This window comes from Pempheris klunzingeri, chromosome 7 (genome assembly GCF_042242105.1).
Source record: "Pempheris klunzingeri isolate RE-2024b chromosome 7, fPemKlu1.hap1, whole genome shotgun sequence".
NCBI lineage: Eukaryota > Metazoa > Chordata > Actinopteri > Acropomatiformes > Pempheridae > Pempheris > Pempheris klunzingeri.
This window is the reverse complement of record NC_092018.1, coordinates 22993979-23018012: the sequence shown is the minus strand read 5'-3', so window position 1 is coordinate 23018012 and position 24034 is coordinate 22993979. Positions and strand designations below refer to the sequence as shown.

Here is a 24034-nt window from a genome sequence, read left to right as displayed (position 1 = left end):
GTGCTGCCTTTCTGCCTCATGACTGAACGCCGCCCAGAGCAACTGCGTCTGCAGGCCACAAAGCCTGTGACGCCCCCTGGCGGCGGCTGCAGCCAACCGACGTCAGCGGGAAGTCAGGTGGAAAGTCAGCTGATTCCAGCACACACAGGAAGTGGAAGTCACAGTTGAACAAACTAGTCATGAAAAATAGCCAGCTAACTCACTTGTGCGTTCATTCTATTTAACCAGAGAGGATTGAGACTGAAGAGATGTTCGGCGCAGACGATGAAGACGGAGACTTCTTGTCTCCCAGCGGAGGGTGAGCCACTTTGTTTGTAGCATGCTAAGGCTGTTAGCCTGCTAGCAGCACCATGTAGCCGGGGGCAGGCTAGCTGCTCTCCCGTTTGGCCGAACCTCACTTCACATATGGCCATTTAATGCCACCTTGTCTGTGGGTAATACCCTTCAGAGAAAACTAGTTCTCTCGTTCGGTTAATGTTTTTCTCCACGGAGCACACGGTTTAGTAAGAAGTAGACGTCATATTTAGTTGTGTCCGTAATTGTTCTTCCATCAGACTAGCAGGGGGGGAAGCACTGAGGACCTCCTCACATTTATCTTCTACTAGGAAGAAGCTACATGTGTCGAGTTAGAAAATGACCTCTGATATGAATAGAAGGGCGGACTGATACATCACATGTGTGGTCAGGTCATGGAGCTTTACAGGGAGCTGCATCAAATCAAGGTCCTCTGATGTCATGTGTCCTGCATCCCCCATCCACCCACCCTGCTGACCTGGTGCCCCCCCTGCTGACCTGGTGCCCCCCCTGCCATGCTCAGGCCTGCCTTTAGATGGGACTTCACATTTACATTTAGCTAAGTGGCTCCTGTGGTGAAGATAACTGCCTAATGAGACACGCCAAAGGTCCCCTTAGAACCCCAGACTGTGTTCCAGAGGACTTCCAGAAGCAGAGGTACTCAAAGATTGTCAGAATGTAGCACAACGATCATCGGTCACTGTGTTGAAATGACAAGTGTGAACCTTTCTGTGTATTCTGTGTAAATGTGCGTGTTGTTTCGGAAAAGCCACTTCGACTGCACGTTGTTGTGATGATGCTGGCAAAGAAATGAAGTGTTTCAGGAATCTCAAAGTGTGACCCTTCTGATGCGAGACAGAGCCAAGTTACTATTAATATACTTTGCCTCTCAGTTACAGCTGTGGCGTGTTTTCAGACTGACAGCTGTGCTGGGCTTTCTGCCGCTGCATGCCCATTATGTGATAGCAGCACAGTGTGTGTGTGTGTGTGTGTGTGTGTGTGAGCTGGCAGGATAAGCAGCCAGTGTAGGGCCCGCTGCAGACGGAGGAGGAGTGGTAAGGCGGCTAATTCCTCTCACATGCTGCCTGTTAGAGGAGTAAGGTGGAGGCTTCTGCCACAGCCCATGTCCGCCCAGTGGACACCCGGCCCAGCTCTAAGTCGGAGCTCCTCAGCTCCTTCCTCGGCTATGCTGTTGAATCTACCACCGTGGTGTGACCGCACGGCGGACCGCGAGATCAGGGGACAGAAACTTTGGAACATACACTAGAAGGATTTTGGCTCACACATGCAAACAGACTGCCCCTCCCCATCCCAGTTCCTTACCGTCGGAGATGAGGGCCTTAAGGCTTTCAACATGTCTGTTCTGGGAGACACCAATGACTACCAGTGGAAGGAGTTCCAGGGGTCAGTACAGTAAGCTGGCTCGTCTTTGTTGATGTCGCCTTGCAGGTTTGATCCCGTCTGTTGAAGATGATGAGATTGGTGCTTCTGGTTGAGGCAGCAGCTGTAATGTAGTAAGGGTGTAGTTGATTCCACACTATGACAAACAATTTTGATGTTTGATTTAAAAGTGTAAGTCGTGTGTCAAGAGAAAAATGGAAAATGTTGATCCAGTTGTTCAGACGCGATGATTTGCTGCTCCTCTGTTTTGCGTCAGTGCGAAATGACTTTCACAGTGAGGATGGAAGCGCAGTGTTGATCTGAGTTTGCCAGCTGTCTTGGAGAGTGTCACAGCGCTGTGACGATGAGCAAACATGACCATGAAATGCTGTTGAGAGCTCGGGAAAAGCTAGTATGTGGACGCTGAGTTAAGATTTTTCCGGTCAAGGACTGTTCAAATGACAATCTTTGGGTTTTGGTCAGATAAAAAAGCACTGTGGACTGAGCCCTAAGATTGTAGCACAAAAGGTAACCCTTGACTCTCTGTGGATTAAAGTGGTGTTAGGAGCTGTTAGCGGCTGCTGTGGCAGGCAGTTACAGCAACACCTGACATCCCTGAAATTAAGATAAAGTGTAGCCTTGTGAGTACTACACAGGCAGTGGAGTGTCACAGAGGGACGGGCCACATAAATCTTTAAGGCCTCAGATGTGAGTGGATCCTACATTTCACGGAAAACAACAATATCTAGATGATCTTTACACTTGTTCTGCTTTCAGGGCCAAGTTGGCTTCCCTGTTTGGACTAGACAAAGAAGCCAGTCAGGGGAACGAGTCGTTCCAGTACACGGCCCCGAAACAGCCCAGGAAGGGCTCCAATTCAGGTATGGCCACCAGAGCAGAGACATCGGGGACTTCAGATTCAGTTATGATATGGAACCTGAACTGAACATGCTTTTTGTCTGTTTTGTAGCCCCAGCCACCCAGAAACCAGCTCCTCCACCTGGAGCTCCTGCAGTGTTGATCGCCACAGCTGTCCAAGCCTTTAGATAGTGAGGACCATGTTTTTAATATTTTAAAACTGCTTTAATGTTGCTTTTGGTTTAATATTTCAGCGCATTTTCTTCCTTGCAAAGCTTAACCCTTCGGAGTCTAGGACCGCCACACGGCGTCAAAGTCACATGTCGCACGTTTGAAAACGTAAGGCTGTGACACAAGCACGCAGGTGCTCAATTCAAAGACTGGTGGAAAGCGGACACTTCAAACTTTTTACAAGTGTTTGAATTTTGTCGATCGGCCTATTAAGACTAAATTTATGAAGAGCCGAAGTCGCGCACTACAGCTCTTCTACGAGTTAGAAGATGCTGAATCTGGGGAAGAACGTTCTGATTCTGAGGAAGACTCCAGTTTCAGAGGATGAAGTGGATGCTGCGCGTGAAGACGAACGAGAGGAGGTGTCCGCGCAGACCCCCGCTCCTCCAAAGATCCAACTAGTTCCTACTGGGATTTTGTGTTTCTTTTGCACTTTTACATACAGTGTGTCCATATATTATGTCAAAATAAATAAATACTACGTAGAATCACATAGGTGAGGTTGTGCTGAAAAGAAAGACACAAAGAAAGGCAAGCTAAGCAGTTTTAATGGGAAACACAAAGGTAAAATGAAAAGCAGTAAAAAACGCCGTTTTACCCCAGACTCTGAAGGGTTAAAGACATAGAAAATGAATAATATAATAGTAAATTCCATAATAAATTGCATAAATCAAGTCACGACTCCCTAAATCATCTTATACCAAGTCAAGTGAAAAGCCTTTCTGCCACTTTTGCCCCATGTGCAGTATTAACGGACAGTATGTGAAGCAGGGCAAGCTGGGAGCCGCCGTGCTGGGCAACCACACAACAAAGGAGGTTGGAGCTTTGCTAACTGGTCACTTGTTTGAGATTATTGGTGTGACTTTTGATTTTTATGAATAACGCACTGCTTCTGTTCTGCAGTACAAGCTGCTTCTGTACTTGAGCCAACAAAAACAAGTGACTGCTGCCAAGATTCACGGGGGCTTTGCTTTCACGGTGAGTGGAGACGGAGAGGATGTTTAAAACACACAGACTAACAGACACCGATGCATTAAAGAAATATCGTACTTCACATTTTGGGGGTCAGAAGCCTCTGTCTCCTGGATGTAGAGTGGACTTCACTGAAACTACAGATGGCGTACAGCTCACACGACTTTTAATGAAAGTGAAATCACAAAATGGAACCCGGTTAGCAGTTAGAGCCAGAGGTGATTGAATTGTGAGATGGAAATGTGCTCAGGAGACAAATAACTGGAATACCAAAAATAGAAATGGAAAAACTTTTGTCAAACTAAGTTTATTCATGTCAGTTTATTTAAAAAAAAATCTGCTGTACATTGATTATTCAAAGAACAACAATTATTAATTACAACAATTATTATTCGAAGAAACAAAATTATTGGCAAACTTAATAATATTTATTAGTCTTTTGTTATTTTTATAATTTGTATGCAAATTGCTCCAGTAAATGCTAGCGAGCACACGAGAAGATGATAATATAAATTCAGCCATCTCTCAGAGGCTTCAACAGCAGCCATGAGCTTCTGGTCTTCTCTGTGTTCCTCTCTCCTGCAGGTACAGCCGAACAATTACTGCACTTTTTACGACGACCAGAGGCAGAACTGGTCCCTGATGTTTGAACTGGAGAGCACCTCGTCGGACTTCTGCAGAGAGGTGAGTGACACAGAAGGAGACCTGCCTCTCAGCCTGTAATTACTGGTTGACCGGCAGAGTGACTGACTGGGCAAACAAGGCTGTCTGTGTGAACCAAAAGTAGAAAAATTAAGCCAAAACACTGCTGGATGCAGGTTCTGCCATGTTGTGCTGGCGATGTCATTTTGAGCCAGAATCTAATCTGCACGGTAGCAAACCAAACTTATCAGAAAAAAGACTTGAACATACATCAGCGTGGTTAGAACTAATAACAAAAAACATCTTTGGGCAAAGTTAATTTAACATGTACTACTCACAAAAAGTTAGGGATATTCAGCTTTTGGGTGAAATTTCAGGATGACCCTAAAATGCATTCTAACCTTTCCAGGAGAACTTAATGTGACCTTCTCTAAACCTTTGAATGCACATGTCCAACTGTTCAGTGTTTCAGTACTTTTTGCACAAGTTGCTGTTCTCTAACAAGAAGCTTAACAGCAACATTCACAACAGGTTTGATCCATGAATCCACCAATACATTTCCTGCTTCAGTTAGAATTGGTATTTAAACAGTCCTCCTCATCGTGCTGTTCACATTCTGACATCATGAGACCAAGACGACACCTAACAATTGATCAGCAGCACCTCGCCATTGCGAGGCTTCAAACAGGAAGTCCTCAGACGGAGGTGTTCACTGAGCTTAGAGGGTCACAGAGTGTCATCAGGAGGTTGTAACAGTGATACAGAGACTGGAAGAGTCACAGAAAGGAGAGGAGTGGACGTCCTTTGGTCACATCCCAATTTATTGAGACACTGAAAATGTTTTGTTGTGGTATACCTACCACTGTTGTTAGATTTTCTTTCCATAAATAGTTTAAGATGAAGAAATGACCATTGCATGCTTCTACTTAAATGCCCTACTTTCATGATATAATATCACTGTAGCATTCACTTTTTACATTTTCCATAAATGTCACCTGAAAGTCGAATATCCCTAACTTTTAGTGAGCTCACATGGAGGAGGTTTACAGGGGTTTACAACCTGTGCTGCAGCCAGCCACCAGGGGGCAATCCAGATGTTTTGGTTTCACTTCTTCATCTACAGTCTATGGACGTAGCAGCACAAGAACCGCAGGCGTCAGGACCTGATCTTCACATGTCCTTTTATGTGCATCAGGTATGTTTGGCAAAAGCGAACAGTGCGGCCCCCTTAGATGCCGTGGTGGTCCAGGATGTGACTCCCGGTGAGGGCCAGGCGGTGGAGAACGGAGACTCTCTGGAGGTGGTGTACACAGGCTGGCTCCTGCAGAACCACGCCGTCGGACAGGTCACAGACTTCCACCATTATCAAAGTTTATCAGTGTCAAAGTTTTGTCTCCAGCACTTGTGGGTTTTCTAGACATGTTGGGACTCAGCTCATTGAACCCTAAATATCATTCCAGATGTTTGACTCCAACCAGAACAAGGACAAGTTGTTACGGCTGAAAGTTGGAGCAGGAAAAGTGATCAAAGTGAGTCTTCTGGTTGTATCTCTTTAATTCGTGGTCCGCTCTCCTTTTCGCTTGGATTAATGTTTTTAACGAGTGGTCAAACATTGGACTGGATGTTTCTCAAATCATACATTGTGACATTTCTTATTTCCGGATACTGTGATATTGATCATTTCAAGATGTCTGGATGTCACATGTTGGTGCATTTAGAGTACAAGCAAGGCAACTATAAGAAATCATTGATAATATCGATATAATGATTGATAATTGATGATTTATGAGAAGCACGTTTCTGTCCATCATCCTTGCTCTTCTGCTAATTGATCTAATTGGAATAACACTGTGTTTTTGAACTAGCTGTAAGCAATTAGTCTCTGATGTAACATAATGTTACGCTCTTACCTTATTATCCCTCTTCCTGTCCCCCTCTGTGTGAGCAGGGCTGGGAGGAAGGCATGCTGGGGATGAAGAAGGCAGGCCGTCGTCTTATTGTCATCCCACCCAGCCTAGCCTACGGGTCCAAGGGAGTCCCTAATCGTGTCCCGGCTAACAGCACTCTTATTTTTGAAGCAGAACTTAGACGGGTTAGTCCACGAACAATTTCCTCCATCCTCTCCTCGTCTTCTCTTGTTTTTGACCTTTTCTAACACACCTATTTATACGAATGAGAGCTCAAGTTAAGTGTGTGTTTAAAGAGCTGCCACTGTTGACACGACATCTTCACTCTTACTTACTTGAAATATCGGTGAAATGTGAACTGAAGCGTTTTCTGCTTGCTTTTGTGCTTTAGGTGAAGTTTTCCAAGGACAGTGGGTCTGATCGGACCAGTGCCAGCTCCAGAGACTCTGCTGCTCCATCCCCTGCCCCTTCCCCAGCCCCAAGTGTGGAGAATCTGGCCCCGGAGCCCCCAGTGCAGACGACCGTCTCAGGTCCAGGCAGACCAGGGTGAGATTTAAGCCTCAGGAAACGGCTGATGGTGGTATTATCCTCAAGTCTTGTCACATTTTTCTCCAACCTTTCCTTTGTCTTCCAGGGACCCACCACTTCGTGCAAAGTCAAACTCGCTCAGTGAACAGCTGGCAGTAAGCACCCCGGCTGCTTTCCTTCCATATGAATGACATACTTTAATAGAAATTGTATTCAGTTGTTTTGCAGCTTATTTCCATGGACGCTTTCTTTTTCTAACTTCAGAACCCAGACGCCACAAAAGCTAAGCTGATCTCTCGCATGGCCAAGATGGGCCAGCCCATGTTGCCCTTTCTGACAGGAGTGGCCAGTCATGAATCCAGTGACTCTGAGCTCGAGGTGGGTTGGCACAATCCAGGGAAGGAAGTTGTTTTTTGTAGATGCTAAATAATATGTCTGCTGATCATTCTATATATATATATATTTTTTTTTAAGTCAACAAGTTCCGTAAAAAGGTCAAAACCAACAAGTATTATGTGTGAATCATCAGGTCTTCTTCCTTTGTGCCATACAGCTCTATTAAAAACACATCAGTGAGCCACACACTTTTCAGTTTATTTAGACTAAATCCTACACACACTGTCCTGCTGCCAGAAATCTGTTAAGCATGTTCAGGGTTTATGTTTTCAGTAGGAACCAATGGGCAGAGAGTCCAAGGTAGGGTTGGGGTGTCAAAGTATTAACATCACTGGTTCTGCACAGCGGCACAATGAAAGATGCTTTTGATTTGAGCTGAGTTTTTGGAGCTTGACCCATACTGTAGCAGCTGAAAGGATAACTCGGGAGTTTTTCATCCTGAGCCCTATTTTTTTTTTATATATTTTGGGTTAGAGATGACTTATAGGTACAAAAGGTTATGGAGTTGGTCCAAGCAGATCAGCTCATTTAGCAGCTGTGGAATGAGCTGCAATGGCTACGACGTAATCCTTTAGGGCAACCTTGCCCATCACAAGTAGGTCCACTAAAAGTGCTTGTTTGATCCACTGACAGGCTCAGAGTGTTGTTCTCGGTGTGTGACAGCATCATGGAAAGGATCCCTACAGAGAGAGACCTGGAGGATCCTTTTGGTTTAACCACAAACGGCCTTAGCTTAGTTGTTGTGACTTGGATGTTCTAAAGAGTTAGTTGACATCTGGAATGACATATTATTCAGTAACTCAAACAAAATGTGACAGAGGCAGACCAACAACTCTATGTTGTGGGTAAAATTACTGGCTTTGTCAATGAAGTTTGGTGGCTGTGAACTAAGCAATAAATCAGCTGTTTCTGGTTAACTGAAAAGTATCTTACAGGTCCACCTCTGTAGGGATCCTTTCTGTAATGTTGCCATGCACTTCTAGTAACAACCGGAGTCTGTCACTCTTGGTGAACTCTACTTTGATTAGTGCGGTTGCCCCAAAGTATTTCATTAAAGCCACCAAAGTTCATCGACGGCCTGTTGCGGCGGCTGGCTGAGGTCATCTACCGGGCCAATTCCAAACTTGGTACTAATTGAGTGTGTGATGTGATGCGATGGTCTGTAGGACACTAGTGGCAGCAGAGCAAAGGATCGTCCTGCGGCTCCATCTCCGGTGCAGATCTCAACCGCTGCTCAGGCCTCAGCACACGGTAAAGTTCTTCCACCTGTTCATAGATGCGTTCTTCTCAGGGTTACAAGGTGCACCGTTGTCTTATGATGTCGTACAGTATGTTCTCCAGTTTCTTGGTAAATTGCCCTAATTGAACCCGCTGAATTCTGTTGTTCTTCCTGCAGTACATCCTCATCCTCAGCACACTGCTCCGCCTTCTGCCTTGCTTTCTGTTATGACCACTGTCGCCCCACAGCCTGGGCTGCCGGGCAGCAGCCATGCCTTTCAGGTGACATTTCACTAAATTCTGTACCAGTTTATCATCAGTAAGTACATATTGGACAAATCTGGTAATATCCCTTTTTATATTTTTGCATTTTGTTCTTTCATAGCCTTACTCTTGCACACAGACCTCTGTGGCCCCATCTCAGCTGCAGCCTGTAGGCCAGGTCTACCCTGCACAGACTGTCCCATATATGGGTAAGAGCATTCAATTCTATTACAAGGAAAGTATTACCATCAAACCAGAAGAGTGGGTTATTATAAAGAGTGACAGGGCCCATTTTACCAACTTCACAATATCACCCTCAACAGTTAAAAACACTACGGAGCTGCAAGACAGGTTTGCATTTGATAAGTGGTGGTTAGAAATGACACACTGTCTGTGACTGTCGTGATTGTGATTGTCTTCTCCAGGCTCCAGCGATGTGACTTCCTTCTTGATGACCGAGGCCCGACAACACAACACAGAGATCCGGTTATCTGTTGGAAAAGTAGCAGATAAAGTGGATCAACTGGCCTCAAAGGTATAAACTCTTACGTACAAGAATATGTTCATTTCGCAGATTTAACAGAGAGGCAACACATTCGGTTCTTGTCTTTGCTTTACTTCAACAGATAGATGACCTTCAAAGGCAGGGAAGTCTTACAATGGGTGTTCCTAGTATGTCGATGGAAACCTCCATGATCATGCACAACATCCAAAGAATTATCCAGGTACACACCTGAACAGTATGGTGGCTTTAATTTTCAAAGGCTCTGTTCTGTCCTCAGCTCTTTTTAGAACACAAATATAGATTCTCTTAACTCTTATTTTCCTGTTTTTGTTTTTAGGAAAATGAATGTTTAAAAAAGGAAGTCTTTGAGAAAAGCTCTCGCATTGAGGAACAAAACCGTAAGATTGGGGAGCTCATCAACCAGAACCAGACGTGAGTCAGAAGATGTCAAATGGTCACAATTATTTCATTTTTTATCTGCAAGATGTGTGTTTCTTTTCAACAGGCATCATCTCATTCAGTTTCCTTTGAAAGAACGTTACAGTCCTGTCCCGCTGCAGTGTGAAACAGAAATTATTGGATTAAAAAAAACACAATGTATCTGGTAAAAAAAAAAAAAGACACAACAATGAAAATTAGGTCTTTATGTGTAAGATGTTATGCATGAGCCACTATCTGATCTTACACATTAATGATTGATAAGCGTGGAGGATACATTGCAGATAGTTTAAAAAGATTTCACTTGTCAGTATCTTTGATCTGGTTGGGCTAACGGTGTCTAGAGACCACTGTGTGACTCGTGTAGCTTAAAGAAAAGCATCGGGGAGGTTTTGAATGTGAATGTGTTTCGGGGTGGATGTAATGTGGTGGTGCTGTGGTTGTCTAGGTACATGGAACAGAGTAACCTGCTGCTGGAACAGAGGAACGACTCCCTCAAGTCATCAAGTGAACAGAACCAGGCCAGACTCTTGCAGGCAGAGCAGGACAAGGTGAGGATTGGTCTTCAGCGGTGAAAAGCGCAACCATCGGGACTGTAGGTCGCTTGTGCATTAACACTATAACGAGCATGATATCACTGTCTTGCAATGCTGACAGACTCCGCTGCCAGTCATGAGATAGTGATGGACCCAAACCATCACATACAGCAAGGTATTGACATTTAAGCCATTTGCCTGATCATGTGGTCAGAGCCTGTAATGCAGCAGAGCTAGTCTCGATACAGCGTCACATCAACCAAGTGGAGTGTGCGAACGTACCTTTTAGACTGTGGATTTGGTTTATATAATGGTTTTATAATAACATCTGAAAACTCACAGCATTTCACTGTCAGCATTTCAAGGATTGATCCAAAGTTGAATCCAGCCGATGTGTCAGTTGGACCAGGACCAAAGATTTTGATCAGGCGTATCCACGTTGGTGTCGATAAGTGACAAAAAAAACGTCAGCACGATAATGTCAAAGATATATTCGAGGTTGTTTAGACACCGTGTCTACATTGCACAGTTTGTCCAGCAGAGAGCACCGATGTGTTTTATTTTCTAACTGTAAAATGTCCTGCTTGGTACATATTATAGGCTCTTTAGCGACCATCAGCCAATATATTAGATTGTTTTACTGTTAAACATTAGTATTGGTGTCAACCTCAAAAAGCCACTATCTGTCCGGCCAAAGCACAAAGGAAATGGAGGGTTTTACAAGTTAATACTCTGTGTGTCTACTGTGAGCGTGCAGCTGTTCTCTTCTACAACCTTAATTTTCCATTTTCAAGATCTATTTTTACTTGTAAAAACTACATTTATTCACCATTTCACATTGGATGTTTGGTCTCAAAGGTCGAAAAAGAAAATTAGATGAACAGTCCTTCGTTTTGTCATTTTCACATGTTTCTATAAAAGGTTTTAAACTTCTTTTTCACATTTTGTCACGTTGTGGAGACAAATCTCCAAATTTGGTAATAATAAGTTTTCCAGATAAACCGAAGGATTAAGGGGAAACTTTGTGGATTCAATACAACATTCTGTTTCTTTCTCTAGATAATGATTATCTAAAAATGTATAGTCACACAGCTGAAAATAGGGCCTGTCCTCTTCACAGGACAGTGATGATTGGAAACTTTCCAAAACTAAAAACGCTATCAGACCTTCACATGGAGATTTTCTCCTGAGTAACACACTTCATATTCAGCACTATCGGTGGAGATAGTGTTGTTTTGTTTTTAATCATTTGCTGTCTGTATCCTGTTACAAATCTGATGCTAATGATAAGTTCGTCACTCTGTGCCACCCTCTCTCTGCCTTTTTTACGCTGCTTTGCTGCTCTAAGGAAAATCTAGCATTTACTGCTCTCTCTTCTCAGCATGCACTGCCTCAGGACCTGGGCTCCGGCCAGGTGAGCCTGTTTTTTCTGTGTACCTCTACCAGACTGGGGTCAAATAGTGTCTGCAAAATCAGAAAAACAAAGTGAATTCAGCAGCTGTTTTGGGGCAAACAAAGCAAAGATGTTTGAGATATCCATTGAGAGGGAACACAACAAAGTCCCTGAGAAAGTAAATGGTCCATTCTACCACTCAAGTTACAGGGCAGGAGTAAATTTAGGCAGGCATGCAATGCTGGGACTTAACAGCGGATCTGACTATATGGTTTTTCCTGATGACCCCCCCCACTTCCAAACACGCTGCACAAAATGTGAAGAATCGTGTGGAGCTACTATTTGGCCCAGATCTGACCACTGCCACTGGAATCATCCTGTTTATATCATACCTCATTAACTGACCTTTCTTCTTTTTCCCCTTTCTGTCTCCTCTTCCATCAGTCATCACTCACCATTTTTCTCCCACAGGGGCACGCTGCTCACACCACTAGCACCAGTAGCCACTCATCCCAGCAGTCACTCTGTCGTTACACCGTCTCTGTGTGGCCTGGGTTTTTACTTTGCTGCAGATCGCCACACTAGTACATCCTTTCCTCTCACCCTCTCCCGCCTCTGTCGCCATCAGGTTCATCTGACGGAGGATCTGGCTTTGTCCACGTCCCGGCTGTCTCAGCTGCAGCTGGAGGCTTCAGCTCACCAGCAGAAGGCTATGGAGCTGCAGAGCAAACTGATGTCGGCGCAGCAGGACAGTGAGACCCACAGCCAACGCATCGCTGCCATGGAAACACAGCTGGAAGGTTTGTGTTGATGTTTCTATTGGAATGGAAAATTGCAAATGAAATGTAATTTGATCTCATAGTTACAAAAGATCACGTTACGAAAAAGACCGAGCGTTCTGTTTTTGTTGAAACTTCGAGAGAGGTGTTAAACTTTGTGATTAGTTTGGAAGCTTTAGACTGTGACGCCTTCTAATATTAAGTCTACCCTCACTCAATTAAACCGGGAGGACAAATTATTTGCAGCATCTCTCAGGTAAATGCGAATCAACACCAGCCCAAATTACAGCATCCAAATGACCGATGCGGTTGAATTCACAAATCTCTAAAAAAAACCAAACAAACTAGCATCCATCCATCCATCCATTGTCTATACGCTTATCCTTAAGTGTTGCAGGGGGGGCTGGAGCCAACCCCAGCTGACTTTAGAGAGGCGGGGTGCACCCTGGACTGGTCGTCGGTCAATCACAGGACTGACAGACAAACACTCACACCTACGGGCAATTTAGAGTCACCGATTAACCTCCATGTCTTTGGACTGTACTCGGAGAGAACACGCTAACTCCACTCAGAAAGGCCCCAGGTGTGAATCCGCCGGCCGGCAGGTCTGCGGTTGAACCTTACAAACAAACAGTAATCAACATAATCTTCAACAAAACAAACTAATAAAATAGCGACGGGAGTGTATGTGGTTACATTTAGCCAGCTCTTCATACATACTTTAACTATGCTGACTAAATCAATTCTGTCACTTCTCATCTTGTTCAACTCCGATTGGTCTCAAATATAAAGTTTCATTTTTACAAAAGGCTCAATTTCCTGAAACAACTGGTCACTGTTAGCAAACATTACTCAAACAGGAAGAAACAGTTAATTTGTTGTGAACTATTTTCAGCAGTGGATTAATCTGCATTTGGTGCTCATGTGAGTATTTTGGCCTGCACGAAGGTGTGTGTGGGATTTAAAATAAACCACAGTGTGTGTGTGTGTGTGTGTGTGGTAGTGAGGGAAAATGTCACCCAGTACTAACGTTAGGCTCACTGATGTATTTTTAGTAGTAGCTGAACAACAACGGAGCTGTATGGCACAGAAGAAGAAGGCATATCACACTTTGGTCTTTTAATGTGATTTATTGAGAGTATCAACAGATGAATGCTTGTTTAGACGTCATCCCAAACAAGTGCTCTCGAGTGTGCTCTTATTTTGAACGTCATAACCATGATTAGCACGTGTATGACTGGTTGAGGAGATCATCACTTTACTACTGGTATCTCTAAAAAATTAAATTATCATTCAAATCTCAAAATGAGTAAATGTATGAGGCCCACCATGAAATGTGTTGATCGTGATTCAGATGTGTGACTAATCCTGCATTACGTGACGGGTTTGGGTTTAAGAATGTGTTGCTTTGATAGACAATCCAGATAAACAGAAAAAACAGAAAAATACTTATGTCAAATCATCACCGTAACATCAAGGTAAGCGTTTACAAAGAGCATGTTCCCTGGGCGTAAAGGTTCCACGCTAACAGACCCAGGCCATGTTGGCCCAAGATAACGTGGACAACAAGTAAAGACAGTAAAGAAACACGAGTGTAACATGGCTGTGTTTGTGTGCTTCAGAGCTGAAGGAGGAGGCAGAGAGGGCCCAGGTTCAGTACCGCTCAGAGAAGCAGAGACGCAAAGAGATGGAGCAGAGAGTCAACAACATGGAGGAAGAACTGCAGGACTTCAAGAGTGATAAAGAGAGTCTAGAACGAGTAAGTGTACTCCTGTTTTTGTCCTGACAGTTAACATCACAGCTCACAGAAGTCTCCATGCAAAGGAGGATATGTTAAACAACTGTTTAGGTGTAGAAGGAGATCGGGCAGTAGGTTTTGAAATGGGGAAATCAGTGATGTCTAAATGCTGATGAACAATTGGTTGCTGTCCCCTTAAGACACTGTTGGAAAGGAAGAAGAAGTGGCAGGCTGAGAGGCAGCATCGGGATGAGGAGGTGGAGGAGCTACGCAAGAGCAGCCAGCAGGAGCTGGATAACCTCCGAGCTCAACTTCGCAAGGCCAGGACCAGCACTGACAATGCTTCATCCGAGCAGGTTGCATCCAGTGAAAGGGCTTCTCAGCAAAGAATATACTGAGGGAATATCGGTGATAATGTGATGCTTTAACAATTTGAAATCAGTCTCTGGACTCTTAAATGTCACCCGGACCAGTTATTTAAAGATATTTTGTGGAAGTGATCATTTCAAGTGTCTACATTACTAGCTGGGCCTTACGTACAACTAATACACCGTGTATGTGTCGCAGTTGGCTCAGCTGCAGGCGGAGCTGGAGGAGGAGTGGAAGGGGAAGTGTGAGCAGATGCTCGCCTCTGCTAAAGCTCAGCACAGTAAAGAGCTGGCTGAGCTAACGGAGCAGACGGCTGTGCTGACCCAGCTACAGGAAAAGGTAGCCAAAGTAGCCACGAGAAAAAACACAAACACACACAGGTCCATACACTTAAATCAGAGAGTTTGTCTCACTGGTTATTGTCTTTAAAGAAGAACTCAAATTGTCCACATTACGGTCACTTTAATACTAACTGATGGTTAGTCAGTTGTACCTACTGTTACTGTTTACAAAATGAAACCACTTGCTGTAGAAAAAGATTAGATATGTTCAGTCATCAGGGTAGAAGAAAACACAGAACTTATACTTTTGAACTGTGTATGTTTTACATTAGATATCTGCTGCAACTTTGTCTCTGTCTGTTTTTTTTTTTTTATTTGATCAGCAGCAGAGTTTTAAAAACACCTCAGGTTGTTGGTAGTGTGATATAAGTGTGAGCATACGTATGATGTGGCCTTCTTTTTGTCCTCTCACACTCAACAGTTTACGGCTCTGAAGCAAGAGAGAGATGCAGAACAACACCACTGCCAGACCCAAGAGCTGCAAACCCTTCAGGAAAAAGTAAGATGGTTGCCTGTCAGGCTGTACTTCTAATAAGATTAACTGGTCGTCATTGGCAGGGAATGCATTTGTCAGGGAAGTCACAGGGATGTCACGTTTGCACACATAACTGCTATTTATTGTCAAGGAAGATTATTGCTTACTGCTTTTAATGTTCTCGGTTACATCTGTACCACCCCTTCCTCCACGCTCAAACACAAACATGAAAAAAAAAAAAAAAATGTGATTCTGCATGTTCTTCTCTGTTAGTACACAGCCTTGGAGCAGCAAGGAGCGGCTGTAAGGGAGGAACTGGAAAGAAGAGTGGCTGAACTGGAGAAGAAACTGGCAAATCAGGAGAGTCCAGGAGACACTGCAGCAGAGGTAAGGAGTCGCGCATGAACAGACGTGAAGCAATGAAATGAGATCAGAGAGGAGTGTCACTTAGTCACCATGACACAAATGATCAGCAGTAGCACCTCACCACCTCCAGATGTCAGTGAAAGATGGCTGAGCCTTCAGTCCCTCCCACTCTTAGTTCCCAGCTTGCGTTTCACCACCAGTAAACAGGAAGTCACGAGCTACAGCGGATGTAATATAATCAATGCTTGCTCATTCTAATCCAGTACAGTACAACTGTTCTGCAGTAAACTGAAATGAACAGCGTTGTTGTGTTGAAGTATGTGCTGCCCGCAACATACAACACTATACAACAGTATTGCTGATTACCAAAATATTTTTTTAATTTCTGTAATGGTAATCTACCAGTATGTGCAAGCTCTTTAATCAGAATGATTTTTATGATTTTTTTGTATTTGAAATGATGTAAAAGGAATCTGGAGTAGTGGAACTGATGGACTGGCCAAGTCAAAGTCCAGATTTGAATCCTATCGAACAGATCTGATCTTTATTGAATTAAAAAATAGATCACACACACGTTTAATCCAAAGCAAGTCTCTGGCAACAGCTAGGAACTATTTGGAGCTCAATAACAAAAGAGACGGTGGAAAAGTCCATGAAAACAATCAGGGCCAAAGGAGGTCAAACTAAATATTAAGATTTTTGGTTCAAATATGTGAATAAGGACTATTTAGTTGTTCCAGTTTGTTATTTGCCTAATAAATAATAATACAATGTTTAATTTGAAACAAGTTTTTGACAGATTTCTAAAATATTTGTGTTTTCTCGTTTTTATGACAGCTGGTCTGATACATTTGTTAAGCACTGTACATAGTATAACATATAATATCTTACCCACTGTGTAGTGGACAGGGCTTTATATCTTTCAGTTCGTATAGTGATGCACACTATAAACCCCTGTGGACTGTGCACCTGTTGGAGTACAGTAGTACTAACATTTATATAAGTTTCCATTAGACTGCAGAAAAATGTGTCCCCAGCTCGAAATATTCAATGACATTTTGAATATGAAGATTTAAGATGCGCCATGAGAGAGAAATAATTACATGTCAAGGTAGTAAACAACTTCACCAACAAACTGCCTCTTGTTTTAGGTCTTTGTGTAGTTGCAACGGATCATTTGGGGAAATTCGGCATAATAAATCTTCAGAAATGTAGGAATTAAGAAAGGTTTGTCATATTGCATTACAATACGATGCAGGTGTTCCAATTTTATGTGATTTTAGAATGCATTTTAAGCACTGTGACAAAAAGATCAATTGTTCTGTGTAACATTTTTGACAACCTTGTAAACACAGCCATTTTGTTATTCAAATGTATACGCTGAAACAGTTCAACAATAAATAAATAACAGTTTTCTTCAGCAAGATTATTTATGCCAAGAGCAGAACTTTCTGCAGGCGGGGTGTTCATTTATTTGTTCATGTCAGAGCTCACAGTTGAGGTACAACCTGTGCCTCAGTTTGATGATAGGTTCATGTAGAAGTCTGTTTTGTAGGCAGAAATTTAAGGTGTGCGTGTGGCATTACTCGTCACTTTTTGAGCAGCGAAAGTGAGCTGAGCTATATGTGCACTTGCAGGTGAAGCGCGTGATGAACGGAGTGTTTCATTCTCTGCGAGGGGAGTTTGACCTCAGTGAGTCTTACAGTGGCCAGGCTGTGCTGGGGGTGATTGTCACTACCATTAAGGTAAGTGCTTTTTCCACACAAAGGCCAACGCAGCCTTCGTGGGGCAGCCTGGAAAGTCAACAGATCTGATTAATGACATGTTTTGCAAATGGTCAAAGTCATATAAACGTATGGATTGTCCTATGGATGTTTTTTTTTTTTCCCAGAATGTAACTCTGCAGCTGCTCAGTGGCACAGACGGATCTTCACTCAGAACGAGTAAGAACAAAGAGGAAGTGGAGGAAGAAGAAAGTGACCATGTGAAACAAAGAGAGGAGACACCTCATCAGAATGAACATGTGAATGGAGAGAGAGAGGTGAAAGAGCAAGAAGGACAAGCCCTTGATTTGGATTCTAACCAAGTCAGGGAGACCCAGATGGATCAGGAAGTAGCAGCAGAGAAGGAGAAAGAGACAGTAACCGATGAGGAGGCATTAGAGGCCGCTGATCTCCATCCAGTTTTATCCGCTGAACCAAAACCACAAGAGACCGCATCGGTAGAGTCTAAAGCAGAGCAGGAAGAGGCAGAGCACTCTGCTTCTGAAGCCTCCAGAGAGGAAAGAGACACCAACAGGTGTGCAGAATCGGATGTGGAGCCTGATGAGAGTCCGCCACCTGAGGCTGGACAGGAAACGGTGTCGGACAGAAGTGTGGCAGAGGGCAGCGAGGTGAATGAGAAGAGTGCGGATGATGGAGAGCACGCAGGAGAAATGAATACTGCTTCTCAGGAAGCCTATGGACCCCCAGCCAACCCACCTCCACCACCAAATGCACTTCAAAACAGCTCAGGAGAGGGCACAAGGTGAGTCCTGGCAGGAACAGTTACTACACCAGATTATCCTTCAGTCAGTAAAGTCTTTTTAATTGCTGATTCCAGTACAACTGGTGGGATGGAGGTGGTCTCACACTGCATCTGCACCACCAAACCACTGTGGCCAAAGTTGAAAAATGTCCAAGCTGTAGTGGATGTGAGGAAACCAACAGCTGGTGGGAATGAAAGGGACTAAATCCAAAAACTTTTGGTGTCCTTTAGAACACAATGAATAAAATAACATGTGCTCATATGAAGTAAGAAGTGATTTTAACCTGCAGACTAAGTAACATGTTCTTCGATCCAGTGTTAAAGGCCCATATAACGTAACTTCCAGCTTGATAGAACCAGATTTTATTTAATTTGACTACAGTTGGAACATATTTGTGCCCTCCATCTCTATCAATGTATGCATCTGTTCCTAACTAACTGCCTTTCTGAACGGTTCTTTCTTGCTTGCTTCATCCCCCCCCTGCTATTCTCTCAGTCTGACTGTGGGACTGGCTGAGGAAAATGGAGAGGAGGCATTTTTCCACATCACAACTCCTGCTAAACCCCCCACGGCACCCAGCGAGGAAGAGGAGGAGGATGAGATGGTGAGGAAAGATCTGCAGAGTTCAGTCTAAGCCCTCAAGTTTGATTCAGCACTCTGCGTGACCCCTCCCGACCCCAGCCCATCCCCCCGCGTTTTGTCTCATTGTTAAGTCACTCGCCGATGTTCAAATGCTAACATAACGCTGCTTTAAAAAGATTCAGCTCTGTTCTACGTGATCTAAATCCATCATCACAACACTGATGGACAGGATTCATGTTTTCTCATCTCCTGTTTGTGTCCAGAGCTTGAAGGGGCGCCCCCCCCCAGCCCCTCTGTTTGGCGATGAGGAGGACGACGATGATCTGGACTGGCTGAACTGAGATGGCAACGGAGTAATGCAAGTCTGCATCTAAACTTTAAAACAGGTTTGAGGGACGTTCCCGGCTGCCTCTGCCCTGTGGAGCAGTCAGGAAGAAGAGAGAGGCCTCGGCTGATGGACTCGGTTGGACGGAGAAAGCTGACAGCATCCTGGAGGCTCTGGGTTTTGGTTGAAATAACAAGCCCCGTAATTCACCGAAGAATCAAAACAAATACGTTTCCTGAATTATGCGATATCTTTTAGTGACACAGTTCAATCCCAGATTTTTACATGGCACTGTAGCAGATTAGTTTGTTGAATCATCCTGTCGTCAGTGGTTTCAGAGATTACATGGTTTTTAATAATTAGTTGCTGCTTTGAGAATATAACTTTTACACATTTTTGCTAATCTGAAATTCATTCCAGAAAATAAATGAAATGGAAAACATGACGTTTATCTCTTGTCTTGGTTGGTCAATTAGTTTTGTCTGTTTTCATCAGTTTTGTCAGCATTTAGTGTCATATTACAGATTTTAGCAACTCTCGAAACATTGTCCTCGAATCCTATTTACTGAATGTGATGTCTTTTGAATATCAAAGTGCATTCATTTGTAACACTCATACAGGGGTTCAATGTCTTGCCCAAGGAGACTTTGATGTGCAGACAACCAATTTCTACTGCTATAGTATAAAAATCATCCTACCTCTGAGCCACATTTCTCAGATGGTTAATTCACTAGATTAGCCAAATACAGTGCAGTTACTTATTTATAAATTGTTTCTCAATTGAAGATGTATTTTCAATGTACTGTTTGTATGGTACCAGCTATCATCTGTATAATCAGTGTTATTGACTCATTGTTATTGCAGCTGAAGACTGTCGACACCAGCCCCTTGCCCAGTTCCACCCTCTTGAAACATTGTCCTTGAGTCCTATTTACTGAATGTGATGTCTTTTGATTATCAAAGTGCATTCATGTGTAAGTTGTTTTTAATTAAATAATTTCTAGAGAGATGTGCACACTGTGTACAGTCAGGAGTGTGTACAGTCAGGAGTGTGCACAGGAGTGTGTACAGTCAGGAGTGTGTACAGGAGTGTGCACAGTCAGGAGTGTGTACAGTCAGGAGAGTGTACAGTAGTGTGTACAGTCAGGAGAGTGTACAGTAGTGTGTACAGTCAGGAGTGTGCACAGGAGTGTGCACAGGAGTGTGTACAGGATTATGCACAGTAGTGTGTACAGTCAGGAGTGTGTACAGTAGTATGCACAGTAGTGTGTAGAGTCAGGAGTGTGTACAGTAGTATGCACATGATAATACCTTTTTGTGTTGGGGATAACAGCCACAGACCAGCAGGGGGCGCTGGACCCTCTGCTTACACTGTTGCCATGCAACAGAAGCGCCGCCATGAGTTGGACCAGACTGCATAAATCTGACAGTAAGTAGAAAGAAAGCCATTTGGTTACTGTCACGGGAAAGCTGAGTGTTTTCTATTGGTTTGGCTAGCTTAAATAGCTTAAATAGCTCAGCTTAAATAAAACAGAGGGACAGAAGTGATGGGCCTCTCTGAAACCACAGCAGCTCGGACATCACGTCGCTCTGCTCCTGCTAGCTTAGCAGTGAATCCTTTAGCCGTGTCCGGCCTTGTTTCGAAGCTCCTGCTAACGTGTGTGTTCTGAACAGACGGTTTCCTCAGCACACATTTTGACTTGTCATAGCAGTAAAAGCACGTGTGTTGCTGGTAACATTAAAGGTCGGTTCATAGACAGCCTGAAGGCTCAGTAACACCTGTTCATTTCATGCAGTAACATGTCTGCCTCCACTGATCAGGGACTTTCTACTTGGAGATATCTGCTAGCTGCTACCAGTGTCCTGTACCTCCTAACTGATGACAGAGTGATAGCTCACTCCACAGCACTTACTTCCTGCTGGTAACACCCTGGGGGGGGGGGGAACCTCTTCCCAGCTGTCATATTACTGTTCACAGTAGTAGGGAGTCAGGCCCCCCACAATCTCAAAGCTTAGTAAATGTGGACAATGATTCCCCCCCCCCAAATCATATGTAGCACTGTTCTCCATGTGTGGCAATTCATAATTAACATTGCTTATGCTTTCACATTATCCATACTGTACCCTGTCCCGGCAGATGAAGCACTTCTGCTGCTGCTGCCCTCAGCCAGCACAGGTCTGGGCGCCCCCCCCAGTCCCACTGTGGACGAAGCTCACTGCCTCTGGCCTCTGTGCTCCCACAGCCACTGCTGGGAGGCTCAGCGGCGAATCCAGGAAGGCAGACCTCGAAAGGTGAAGGCTAAAGCTCCTCGCGGGGCCTTCGCACTGGGCTCTGAAGGTGGGCACACTCCTAACCCTCTCACAGCCCATCGATTAAAGGTGCTGCTTTTAATGAAAGAACGGATGTATTGGATGTAACACTAGTCTTTGTTACCAGAGGATAGGTTTCCAGCCATCACTCTGGTTAATGCATCAGAGTGGCCTGACTCTGGGTCAGGTAGGGACTTTCCTCTTCACAAAGAAGATGATTTCTCAGAAGCTGCCTCCAACACTCTTATTAGGGGACCAAGAAGACGGTATGGTGCTTTTATTTTGCTTTTTTTTTTATTCTACAGCATTGAAGTTGGTTATGTGTGAAGTACAGATGTAAAATAATGAAGCAAATTGTTTCTTTCACTGCAGAGAAAATCTCCACATTCCAAAACGTAGCTCAGCCATGCCCACTCATCTGGAAACACACAGAGACAACAGGACAGTCAAGGTGGGTTCTGTGTGTCACCAAGGGCCTGCACAGTGATATGGGGGGCGGAATAGAGAGACAGGACTCCCACACAGTCACAGAAACAAAAGAAAAAAAAAAAGAAAAGTAGGAAAAAATGAGGCAAGATGATTTGCTGTTTGCAGGTGAGTTTATGGGATTGACAAGATTTTTGAATGGCCTGTACTTCCAACTTCTCAAAGCGCTTCTACACTATATTCACCCATTCACGCAGCATTCATACACTGATGGCACGTTGCCAATCCACCATCAGAAGGAAGCTAACGACTCACCCACACACACATACAGGGGTTCAATGTCTTGCCCAAGGAGACTTTGATGTGCAGACAGGAAATTGTTTCTTAATTGAAGATTGTATTTTATGTCCATGTACTGTTTGTATAGCACCAGCTATCTTCTGTGTAACTGACTCATTGACTGTTATTGCAGCTAAAGACTGTCGACGCCAGCCCCTTGCCCAGTTCCACCAGCACGCCCCAGTCCTCAGTGATGTGGGTTCCCAGGTCTTGTCGCCTTCCAGGTCATAACTCCCAACACAGGTGATGCACAGTGCTTCTGCAGTGCTGAGCAGGGAGTTTGGCGTTACGTGACAATGTGATTCAACGCGAGATAAACATGACACGACATGTAGTGGTGACACAACCTCACACAGCATAAACGAAGAACCGCATGGCGTGGAATTAATTAAAACGTGTAATGTGACTTAAAAAGACATGATATAATGACATCCAGTATCACAGTGTATCTTCTGATGAACAAACCTTTAGATTGTATGGTTATTTATTTGTGTGTTTCTCCTCCATCTCATTCAGTGTGTTTTGTGACGATCAAAGCCATTTTTAGTCATCCACTGTGCTGACCCGCTGTACCCATCTGTCTTTTCCACCACAGTGCACCACCACACACAAACCACCACAAGTCTCCTCGACTAACTGTCAAAGAGCTGATTCTCCTCTCCTCTGCTGAGATGAACAAATCTGTTGAATACGAGGTGAAAAGCAAGTTACCTCACAGTGAGACGGCGTGTAACTTGTGCAGTGAATTTCTGCAGTTAAGTTAAACCATATAATGTGTTGTGTGGTTTAGAAAAAACCTGAACAAGACAAGTCGAGGAAGAGAGCTCTTTTGAAGCCGTCAGCTTTGCAGTCTCACTTGAATTGGGAAGGGAAGGGCTCCCTGTCAGGGGCGGACACTGACCTGTCAGGTCCAGGTTTGTGCTGGCCAGCCTCAGACAGTGACCGCCAGGCGAAGAAGGCCACTGCCCCTCCTCAGGTCCACCGACTTGTTCCTGTAGGTCAAATGCTGGCTGCCGCGCCCGATGGCCAGCAGCCGCCCAGGTCAGCCCAGACCATCCAGCTCAGGAATAAGCTGATGGTCTTTGAGGAAACAGAGGAGGCACACCCAAAAGGAGCTCCAAAACTGGACCTGAAGGTTAGAAACCACTTTTCTTCCTCGTGTTTTTTTTTTTTTTGTAAGGCGCAGACTGCAGGCTGTCAGCTCTTTAAAAGAAACCGAATATGATGAAAAGCACTCAAATAACATAGTATCACAAACTGTGAGAAACGAGCGTCCAACATCCCGAAGTACCAAATGCGCTGAGGTTTTGGAGGAGCGTGGAGACTGTAGCGTGGCTAGTGTGTACTTGTGTGTTCAAGGGGTCTTAACATGGCCACAATTAAAGAAATAATGAATGCTGTCACAAAATACGAGCTACTAACATCTCACTTCTGTAGATGTCACTGGCCTCCCTGTGTGTCAGTCAGTACAAACATCATGCTGCACAGCCAAACATTGTTCAAGCATACATTTTAACATTATTCTAGTGGAAATACCAAAGTTTCCAGCTTGTAAATAAAAAATATATTAAGGGAGTAAAAGAAAAATGAAATGTGTAGGTTTTCTCATCCTGTACATCTGTAGTTTCATGTTCAGTGCTGGTCTCGATCAGCATCACTTCAGCGTCCCTCTGTCACCTCGGTATCTCCCGGGCCAGCCTCAGTCCCACCTCAGTGATTTGAAACTCTCGTGATTGTCATCGGTTTCCATAGATTCCAAGATACCTGTCACAAACACAACACTTTTCTACTGGGTTTATTAAGTGTTTCAGCGTTTCGTGTAGAAACGGGATGTTGGTCATGGATCCTGGCCGAAGGCTGAAATGAATTCCTTCTCAGCTGCTCATAAACAAATG

The 24034-nt window shown here is 44.1% G+C and overlaps 1 protein-coding gene across 1 annotated transcript; it reads left to right on the top strand.

The window, feature by feature from the left end:
* Positions 1-225: 225 nt before the first annotated feature.
* On the top strand, positions 226-19497 carry fkbp15b (FKBP prolyl isomerase family member 15b). The gene is made up of 29 exons (XM_070834063.1): positions 226-298; positions 2452-2555; positions 2645-2723; positions 3510-3579; positions 3667-3741; positions 4321-4419; positions 5573-5722; positions 5838-5906; positions 6326-6469; positions 6676-6830; positions 6919-6967; positions 7077-7190; positions 8375-8459; positions 8605-8708; positions 8812-8899; positions 9116-9225; positions 9317-9415; positions 9533-9627; positions 10082-10184; positions 12191-12362; positions 13964-14100; positions 14280-14435; positions 14647-14787; positions 15211-15288; positions 15538-15651; positions 17268-17375; positions 17522-18156; positions 18653-18761; positions 19003-19497. The coding sequence occupies exons 1-29, from the start codon at positions 249-251 to the stop codon at positions 19078-19080; spliced, it is 3570 nt and encodes a 1189-aa protein (XP_070690164.1). The 5' UTR covers positions 226-248; the 3' UTR covers positions 19081-19497.
* The last annotated feature ends 4537 nt before the right edge of the window (positions 19498-24034 follow it).

What these genes read in the sequence shown, in the direction of transcription:
- fkbp15b (XM_070834063.1), top strand. Translation starts at nt 249, where the DNA reads ATGTTCGGCGCAGACGATGAAGACGGAGACTTCTTGTCTCCCAGCGGA. An exon ending in GCAACCACACAACAAAGGAG is followed by an intron (nt 3,580 to 3,666) that starts GTTGGAGCTTTG and finishes TCTGTTCTGCAG; the next exon opens with TACAAGCTGCTTCTGTACTT. An exon ending in ACATCCAAAGAATTATCCAG is followed by an intron (nt 9,416 to 9,532) that starts GTACACACCTGA and finishes TTTTGTTTTTAG; the next exon opens with GAAAATGAATGTTTAAAAAA.